General features: G+C 54.3%; 1 protein-coding gene across 1 annotated transcript in view; it reads right to left on the reverse strand.

Moving 5' to 3' along the window:
• Nucleotides 1-1,153: 1,153 nt before the first annotated feature.
• LOC145340224 (RNA-binding protein 10-like) overlaps nucleotides 1,154-10,000 on the reverse strand; it is a gene marked incomplete at its 3' end in the record, with an annotated part of 34,012 nt that continues 25,165 nt past the window's right edge. The window contains exons 9-17 of the mRNA XM_080184651.1: nucleotides 9,919-10,000; nucleotides 8,352-8,512; nucleotides 7,110-7,207; nucleotides 6,515-6,602; nucleotides 4,286-4,399; nucleotides 3,522-3,624; nucleotides 2,711-2,853; nucleotides 2,086-2,233; nucleotides 1,154-1,284 (exon numbers count right to left, since the gene is read on the reverse strand). The exon at nucleotides 9,919-10,000 is cut by the window's right edge and continues 83 nt beyond it. Of these exons, the coding sequence (XP_080040777.1) occupies nucleotides 1,154-1,284; nucleotides 2,086-2,233; nucleotides 2,711-2,853; nucleotides 3,522-3,624; nucleotides 4,286-4,399; nucleotides 6,515-6,602; nucleotides 7,110-7,207; nucleotides 8,352-8,512; nucleotides 9,919-10,000 (1,068 nt within the window). The remainder of the gene's footprint in view (nucleotides 1,285-2,085; nucleotides 2,234-2,710; nucleotides 2,854-3,521; nucleotides 3,625-4,285; nucleotides 4,400-6,514; nucleotides 6,603-7,109; nucleotides 7,208-8,351; nucleotides 8,513-9,918) is intronic.

Here is a 10,000-nt window from a genome sequence, read left to right on the forward strand (position 1 = left end):
CACATTCTCCCCCACTCCCCCTGTGGCTGTCAGTCCCAAATGCTCCCCCATTCCCCCCCATCGGAGCGAGTCCCACATTCTCCCCCACTCCCCATGAGATCGAGTGGTTGTAATTTAGAGAGTGACTAAATTCTGTTTTGCTAATGAGTGAGATTCGTATTTATTTGAATAGCATTCCATTAGAATCTTGTTTTATTCGGTTTGTTAACAGTTAACTTGTTAGTTAGATAAATAATTAAGTGTTGATTTCAGAGACGGTGCTGAGGGATTTATTTTGTATTTAACTACTGGACATTGCTGAATAGCAGGTCACATCACTTCACACAGTTTACAGATTACAGGATGAGGTACTTCTCTTTGGAGGTTTTGATGTTAGATCTCGGTGAGTTGGGGGGGGGGGGGGGCGCGCAGGGAATCCATCTCCGCTTTATAACAGTATCAATACCCCTCCCTTCCTAATTGTAAAGGCCACTCAGTGAGCTGCCTAGTGTTGCACAGAAGGGCCTTTGGTTGCAGTCCCAGTCTCTGCCCAGCTGTTTAACAACTGGCTTTGACCTTGGAATGGTAACTCTTTGAAAGGAGAATTTTCAGCACAACTCTCTGCTTAGGCCCAATCTGGAGGACTGTGCCCCATTCTGCTGCCACCCCCCCAACCACCTTGGCAGCAAGGACATGGGGCCTCAAGGGAGGGGAGGGTGCAGTCAGATATTTACCCAGAATGGTTCCAGGGGATGAGGAGACTTCATCCATGTTGGAGAGAGAGAGAGAGAGACTGGGAGAAGCTGGGATCGTTCTCCTCGGAGTGGGGAAGGTTAAGGGGGAAGACTGAATCGAGGCAGTCACTATTGTGAGGGGGCCTCGATCGAGTGAATGAGGAGAAAGTGTTTCCCAGCGACAGGAGGGTGGGTAAGCAGAGAGCAAGGGAGGGGGAGACAGATTGAAGAGAATCGGGGCAGGGGGAGAGATGGGGAGAATTTTATCGAGACGGTGAGTTGTTGTGATCTGGAAGGTGCTGCCTGAGAGGGAGCAGATTCACCCTCAGAAACACTGTCCCTGCCTGCGATGTTTTTATATGCTTGGTACCCCCACCTGGCTCTCCCCCTATCTGGCACACACACCCTCAATGCCCCCATCCCTCCTCTATCCCCCCCACCCCCGCCCAAGCCGTGTTATAGACGGGATCCCACTTTACCTGTGAGTTGGGGTCATAGTAGAGTCCTGTGTGTGGGTCATAGTAATACCCCGACATCTCATCATACTGGTAAGTGGAGACATCTGGGACAGCTGTATCAGAGGAGACAGGGTCAATGCAGCATTCTGATTTAACCCAGTTTCTATTTAACCGGACGGAGCGAAGGGAATCGATCCGAACGGACTCCCAGGCCCAAGGAGACTGGGGACAATTTCAGACAATTTCGTGAGGCAAATCCTCCAACCCCAGGTACTCTGGAGAACCCACAAACCACCCCCACCCCTCTCCCCAGGGACCCCTCCACCCTCTCCCCAGGGACCCCTCCACCCTCCCCCACCGGGGACCCCTCCACCCTCCCCCACCGGGGACCCCTCCACCCTCCCCCACCGGGGACGCCTCCACCCTCCCCCACCGGGGACGCCTCCACCCTCCCCCACCGGGGACGCCTCCACCCTCCCCCACCGGGGACGCCTCCACCCTCCCCCACCGGGGACGCCTCCACCCTCCCCCACCGGAGACACCTCCACCCTCCCCCACCGGGGACCCTTCCACCCTCTCCCCGGGGACCCCTCCACCCTCTCCCCGTAGATCCCCCACCCTCTCCCCGCAGGCACCCACCCTCTCCCCGCAGGCACCCACCCTCTCCCCGCAGGCACCCACCCTGTCCCCGCAGGCACCCACCCTCTCCCCGCAGGCACCCACCCTCTCCCCGCAGGCACCCACCCTCTCCCCGCAGGCACCCACCCTCTCCCCGCAGGCACCCACCCTCTCCCCACAGGCACCCACCCTCTCCCCGCAGGCACCCACCCTCTCCCTCAGGTCACCCCATACCCTTTTCCCCTCTCCGCAGGGACACACACTCGCCGTTTTCCCCTGGACAGGCCTGTACTCACGGTACTGGGTGTAGTCCTGTGTGCCCGAGCTGGAGCCTGCAGATGACTGGCTGCTCCCACTCACCGCTGACCCCTGACCCACGTTCAGCTGGGGCTCAGCCACAATCTCCACCTTCTGGGTGACCGGGGACCGGCTGGTCTGTGGGGTCTGAACAGGGACAGACAGGTCAGTGGGGTGCAGTAAGATGGGGTTCATATCTGGAAGACTGGCTTTCACATTGAGGGGTAAGTCTAGACCATGTGTCCAACATGATTCAGGCTGTCAGCTTAGATCAAAATTCAGATGATTCCCTCGGCACTGACCCTCCCACAGTGCGGCGCTCCCTCGGCACCGACCCTCCCACAGTGCGGCGCTCCCTCGGCACCGACCCTCCCACAGTGCAGCACTCCCTCAGCACCGACCCTCCCACAGTGCGGCGCTCCCTCGGCACCGACCCTCCCACAGTGCAGCGCTCCCTCAGCACCGACTCTCCCACAGAGGAGCACATCCTGGATAACTTTGTGTTATTGTGCGAATTGATGCAAAAACTCAGAGGCTTAAATAAAATGACTTATGCACAAGCCGATCTCACCCAACACCACCACCATCCCTCCCCCTACCGTTTGTGCTCCAAATACAGCTTACCTGTGAGCTGCGCACACTGTCTGACGAGGCACTGGACGACTTTTGGTACAACTGGGGAGCAGCCTGTGTCTGAACTGACTGCGGATACGGCTGCAGGTTTGGGATAGGATCAATCCCAGGAATCCCTGGCTCCGAGGAAGATTCTGTTGGACAGGTACAGCACAGGGTTAGATACAGAGTAAAGCTCCCTCTACACTGTCCCCCCATCAAACACTCCCAGGACAGGTACAGCACGGGGTTAGATACAGAGTAAAGCTCCCTCTACACTGTCTCCCATCAAACACTCCCAGGACAGGTACAGCACGGGGTTAGATACAGAGTAAAGCTCCCTCTACACTGTCCCCATCAAACACTCCCAGGACAGGTACAGCACGGGGTTAGATACAGAGTAAAGCTCCCTCTACACTGTCCCCCATCAAACACTCCCAGGACAGGTACAGCACGGGGTTAGATACAGAGTAAAGTTCCCTCTACACTGTCCCCCCATCAAACACTCCCAGGACAGGTACAGCACGGGGTTAGATACAGAGTAAAGCTCCCTCTACACTGTCCCCATCAAACACTCCCAGGACAGGTACAGCACGGGGTTAGATACAGAGTAAAGCTCCCTCTACACTGTCCCCCATCAAACACTCCCAGGACAGGTACAGAGTGTTTTGACACAGTGGTTCTTTGGATAATGCATGTGGCCACAGGATTGTCTGGGTGTTGTTAGCTTTCCCTGTCAGCTACACACTCTCTTAGAGGCCTATCTAGATCCAGTGCACAGAGAAGGTCCTGGGAAGGAGTCAGGGAGTTGGGGCTGACTCACCTGCCGTGGTGGGAGCTGCCTCGTACGTTGTTGGTGGTGCCGATCGCCCGCTGCTCCTCTGCTCGGAGCTCCGCTGGTAATCCTGGGAATACTGGTTCCCTCCCTGCCCAGGTAAAACAAGGTGTTAGCATCAGCACTGGGGCTGACCCTACAGTGGGTGAGGTGAGGGTTAGAACCATCGACATTGGGGGATCAAATACACACACAGGAACAACATCTGGGAGAGATCACACTTCCACATCTGGAAAATCCAAAATTAAAATAATAGAGACAGGTCACTCAGTGATGTCAGTCTTGAGAGGGGCTGAACGGCCTCCTCCTGTTCCTGCGCAACAGGCTGGAGAGAGGGGCTGAACGGCCTCCTCCTGTTCCTGCGCAACAGGCTGGAGAGAGAGGGGCTGAATGGCCTCCTCCTGTTCCTGCGCAACAGGCTGGAGAGAGAGGGGCTGAATGGCCTCCTCCTGTTCCTGTGTAACGGGCTGCAGAGAGAGGGGCTGAATGGCCTCCTCCTGCGCAACAGGCTGGAGACAGAGGGGCTGAATGGCCTCCTCCTGTTCCTGTGTAACAGGCTGGAGACAGAGGGGCTGAATGGCCTCCACCTGCTCCTGTGTAACAGGCTGGAGGGAGACAGAGGACTGAATGGCCTCCTCCTGTTACAATGGGCGGGGCATTGTGTTGCCTGTCTGAGCCGAACCGTCCGTTCCCCTGGACATTGTACAGCCCCCAGGAAGGAGATATTCCCGTGGATGCAGTCACTCACTAACCTGGGAGTACTGGCGTTGGTAGCCATCGTCCTGCCCGCTCTGCTGGGGGTAGTACGAGTAATCTCCTTGCCCATCCTGGTTTAACCATGTGCTGTGGCTGTCAGAATCTGAACTCTACAGGGGGGTGGGGGGAGAAGAAAGGTTAGAGTGTAACATGGCACTGCGACCCTGCATCCAACAGGCCTGCAGGTTCCACAGTGCAGGATCCCTGCATTCGCTGGTCGTTACAGGATTCGGAGTACAGCAGGAAAGAGAGTTCTCTCCTACAGTCAATATTCATCCCTCAATAAACAGTTCCCCATTAGCTGCTGCCTGTTTGGTTCATAGACCACCTTTACATTGTTGTTTGTGGGAGTTTACTGTGTGAAAATCTGTTGCTCTGTTTCCCTGCACAATGGCGCAGTGGTATTGTTACTGGACAAGAGGATATGAGTACAGGAGCAGGGATGTGTTGCTGCAATTGTACCGGGTGTTGGTGAGGCCACACCTGGAGTATTGTGTACAGTTTTGGTCTCCTTATCTGAGGAAGGATGTCCTTGCTATAGAGGGAGCACAGCAAAGGTTTACCAGGCTGATTCCTGGGATGGCAGGTCTGTCATATCAGGAGAGGCTAAATCAGTTAGGGTTTGGTGGCACAGTGGGTTGGCACTGCTGCCTCACAGCGCAAGGGACCCGGGTTCAATTCCCTGCTTGGGTCACTGTCTGTGTGGGGTCTGCACGTTCTCTCCGTGTCTGTGTGGGTTTCCTCCGGGTGCTCCAGTTTCCTCCCATAGTCTGAAAGATGGGCTGGTTAGGGTAGCACTGGCCGTACTAAATTCGTGAAAGGGATATTAGCTCGGGTAAATGTATGGGGTTGCGGGTATAGGACCTGGGTGGGATTGTGGTCACTGCAGACTCAATGGGCTGAATGGCCTCTTTTTGCACTGAAGGGATTCTATGATTCTATATTCACCAAACAGAGTTTAAAAGGGTGAGAGAGGATCTCACAGAAACTTATAAAATTCTAACAGGGTTAGACAGGGTAGAATCAGAAAGAATGTCCCCGATGGTGGGGGGAGTCCAGAACTAGGGGTCAGGGTTTGAGGATAAGGGGGAAACCTTTTAGAACTGAGGTGAGGAGAAATTTCTTCACCCAGAGATTTTGATTTGATTTGACTGTCAAAATATATTAACGTACAGCAAAAAGTATCGTTTCCTGCTTGCTATACAGACAGATAATACTGTTCATAGAGAAGGAAATGAGAGGTGCAGAAGGTAGTGTTACAGTGATAGCTAGGATGTAGAGAAAGATCAATTCAATGCAAGGTAGGTCCAGTCAAAAGTCTGACAGCAGCAGGGAAGAAGCTGTTCTTGAGTCAGTTGGTACGTGACCTCAGACTCAGGGTGGTGAACATGTGGAATTCACTCCCACAGAAAGTAGCTGAGGCCAAAACGTTGTGTGATTTCAGGAAGAAATTAAATATCGCTCCTGGGGCTAAAGGGATCGAGGGATATGGCGGGGGCGGGGAGGTGTTCAGGATATTGAATTTGATGATCAGCCAGGATCAAAATGAATGGGGGAGCAGCTCGAAGGGCCGAATGGCCTCCTCCTGTTCCTATTTCTTCCAGTCTTTGGATCTTTTCATTGGCTGCAAAGCTCCTCAGGAGGTGATGAAAGGTGTCCGTGCGTAAGGTGTAAATCCAGCAGCTAACAGAGGGGGCAAGTGGCAGAGGCAGAGTAACACAGGCCCATACTGAGGGGAGGGCGGAAATGAGAGGCGATTGCAGTGAAATGGAGACAAAGGAGTTTGAGGGGACGGATATGGAGAGATTGTCTCAGTTGGACGGGGTGTGGGGGCGGGGGTGGGCACAGTCTCAGAATAAGTGGGGGCTGATTAGTTACGACCAAGATCAGGAGAAACCTCTTAGATCAGAGGGTTGTGTATCTTTGAGCCAGGTCACCCCGGAGAGTTATGAGTGTCAGAGACACTGAAGGCTTTGGGACTGGATGGATTTTTGGTCTCTCAGGGATTCGGGCAGTGGGAGTCGGTGAGGGGGACACCCTCGCGCGTGTCCTGTGCATGTTGATCACTGGCTAGATTTGAGGGGCTAAATGGTTTGCTCCAGCTCCGAGAGCCAGTTGGAGTTGAGTGGTCACCAGCACCGCATTCCCCGCAGCACAGCTCTCAGGTCTGCAGCCCCTCAGGGTACTCCCCCCATCACCCCGAGCTCCCCTTTTCCCTCACTCACCTGGTTGACGGCCCACTGAGCAGCGGCAATGGCCGTACTGGCCACGGAAGCAGCACTTGCCCGACTGCCATCTGTCAGCACCACATCCCTGCATCAGGACGGCAAAGGAAGAGACTCTCAGAGAGAGGAAAGCTGCCTTCAGCAAATCCATCAGCAAACATCAAACTACACCGTACAACACTACAGAACAACACAACAACCACTGAACAATCAATAATATTAGGCTACAAAGAGGGTGCGCCGCACTGTGGGAGGGTCGGCGCTGAGGGAGCGCCGCACTGTGGGAGGGTCAGTGCCGAAGGAGCGCCGCACTGTGGGAGGGTCAGTGCTGAGGAAGCACAGCACTGTGGGAGGGTCGGCGGCGAGCGAGCGCCACACTGTGGGAGGGTCAGTGCTGAGGGAGCGCCTTAAACTAAGCCCCTTACAGATCAATGTCAAGGTTCGAGGTGTGACCACAGGGTGAGGAACATGGTGGTATTTCCCCTTTCTCAAAGTGCCAATACTGATCTGCCGAGTGTTCCATGGGTGAGAAAGTCAATCTAAGAATACAAGCTGGAGATTGAGATAATGGGTAACGCTGGGGCTCAACACCTACCTCTTGGTGCCCTTTGCAAACTCAACGTTGATAGTTTTGCCATCGATGTTGAGAGGAGGTTGTAGTGACTGGAGGATCTGAAGCAGCTGAGAGGCTTCCTGTAAACAGACAGCACAATCTATTCAAGCAGCAACTCTGAGCAAGCTCAGCGTACCCAGGGAAACTCCCCACGATTCACACCCATCTGGGGGAGAACGCCAGCACCGCCAACCGCTGACACGAGGACAGGATTCACGGCCTCGCCCATCCCGAACCCGTAAAATCCCACCCAACGTCAACAGATCTTCCCATTTGCCACGCCTCACCCGCTCAAACTCCCATGGTGGGTGAGCAGTAAATGTCCGGGCAGGGACTCCCTTCCATTCCTCTAGTCTGTAATGGACAGGGAGTTTTACTCTGTATCTAACCCCGTGCTGTACCTGTCCTGGGAGTGTTTGATGGGGAACAGTGTAGAGGGAGCTTTACTCTGTATCTAACCCCGTGCTGTACCTGTCCTGGGAGTGTTTGATGGGGGGACAGTGTAGAGGGAGCTTTACTCTATATCTAACCCCGTGCTGTACCTGTCCTGGGAGTGTTTGATGGGGAACAGTGTAGAGGGAGCTTTACTCTGTATCTAACCCCGTGCTGTACCTGTCCTGGGAGTGTTTGATGGGGGGACAGTGTAGAGGGAGCTTTACTCTGTATCTAACCCTGTGCTGTCCCTGTCCTGGGAGTGTTTGATGGGGGACAGTGTAGAAGGAGCTTTACTCTGTATCTAACCCTGTGCTGTCCCTGTCCTGGGAGTGTTTGATGGGGACAGTGTAGAGGGAGCTTTACTCTGTATCTAACCCTGTGCTGTCCCTGTCCTGGGAGTGTTTGATGGGGGACAGTGTAGAAGGAGCTTTACTCTGTATCTAACCCTGTGCTGTCCCTGTCCTGGGAGTGTTTGATGGGGGGACAGTGTAGAGGGAGCTTCACTCTGTATCTAACCCTGTGCTGTACCTGTCCTGGGAGTGTTTGATGGGGGACAGTGTAGAGGGAGCTTTACTCTGTATCTAACCCCGTGCTGTACCTGTCCTGGGAGTGTTTGATGGGGGGACAGTGTAGAGGGAGCTTCACTCTGTATCTAACCCCGTGTGGGGACAGTTGCTCCGTGAATAGTGTGCCTGATTTTGAACTGATTGAATCACTTGTTTGAATGATTAAATTGATGAACGTTTTAAATTTGAGGCAGTTATGGGAGATCAAAGTGCTGGGACTCACCACGATGGTCGAGAGCTGTATAAAGGCAAACCCTCTGTTCAACTGTGTCTGTTTATCTTTGATAAGGCGCACATTGGAGGGAGACAGCACGGCGTAGGGGGTCAAGGCATTGAGTATCACATCAAGGGTAGTGTGCGGGTTCAAATTCCGCAGAATCACAGCTGGTACAGAAAACAAACGGGGAACATTAATCAGCCAGCTCTGTTCAACAGAAATTCAGACTTGTAGCTTAACACTACTCATCTCCAGACAGAAGAAGCAGTACTGCACCCAGAGTTATACAGCGACAGACCCGTCCCCACCAGTACTGTACCCCAGTGTTATACAGCGACAGACCCGTCCCCACCAGTACTGTACCCCAGTGTTATACAGCGACAGACCCGTCCCCACCTGTACTGTACCCCAGTGTCATACAGCGACAGACCCGTCCCCACCAGTACTGTACCCCAGTGTTATACAGTGACAGACCTGTCCCCACCAGTACTGTACCCCAGTGTTATACAGCGACAGACCCGTCCCCACCAGTACTGTACCCCAGTGTCATACAGCGACAGACCCGTCCCCACCAGTACTGCACCCAGTGTTATACAGCGACAGACCCGTCCCCACCAGTACTGTACCCCAGTGTTATACAGCGACAGACCCGTCCCCACCAGTACTGAATCCCAGTGTTATACAGCGACAGACCTGTCCCCACCAGTACTGTATCCCAGTGTTATACAGCGACAGACCTGTCCCCACCAGTACTGTATCCCAGTGTTATAGAGCGACAGACCCGTCCCCACCAGTACTGTACCCCAGTGTTATACAGCGACAGACCCGTCCCCCCCAGTACTGCACCCCAGTGTTATACAGTGACAGACCCGTCCCCACCAGTACTGTACCCCAGTGTTATACAGTGACAGACCCGTCCTCACCAGTACTGTACCCCAGTGTTATACAGCGACAGACCTGTCCCCACCAGTACTGTACCCCAGTGTTACACAGCGACAGACCCGTCCCCACCAGTACTGTACCCCAGTGTTATACAGCGACAGACCCGTCCCCACCAGTACTGTACCCCAGTGTTATACAGCGACAGACCCGTCCCCACCAGTACTGTACCCCAGTGTTATACAGCAACAGACCCGTCCCCACCAGTACTGTACCCCAGTGTTATACAGAGACAGACCTGTCCCCACCAGTACTGTACCCCAGGGTTATACAGCAACAGACCCGTCCCCACCAGTACTGTACCCAGTGTTATACAGCGACAGACCCGTCTCCACCAGTACTGTACCCCAGTGTTATACAGTGACAGACCCGTCCCCACCAGTACTGTACCCAGTGTTACACAGTGACAGACCCGTCCCCACCAGTACTGTACCCCAGGGTTATACAGTGACAGACCTGTCCCCACCAGTACTGTACCCCAGTGTTATACAGCGACAGACCCGTCCCCACCAGTACTGTACCCCAGTGTTATACAGTGACAGACCCGTCCCCACCAGTACTGTACCCCAGTGTTATACAGCGACACACCCGTCCCCAGCAATCGGCCCGCAGTGCCCCCATACCCTGCACTTACTATCATTGGCATTCTCGTTAAGCTGCTGCTGTTGGCTGTGTAAGGGGTGCTGGTGGTGCAGCTGAGGCGGCTGGAATGGCTG

Source organism: Carcharhinus amblyrhynchos, unplaced genomic scaffold, assembly GCF_965287045.1.
Source record: "Carcharhinus amblyrhynchos unplaced genomic scaffold, sCarAmb.v2.hapA scaffold_853, whole genome shotgun sequence".
In the NCBI taxonomy this organism is placed as follows: domain Eukaryota; kingdom Metazoa; phylum Chordata; class Chondrichthyes; order Carcharhiniformes; family Carcharhinidae; genus Carcharhinus; species Carcharhinus amblyrhynchos.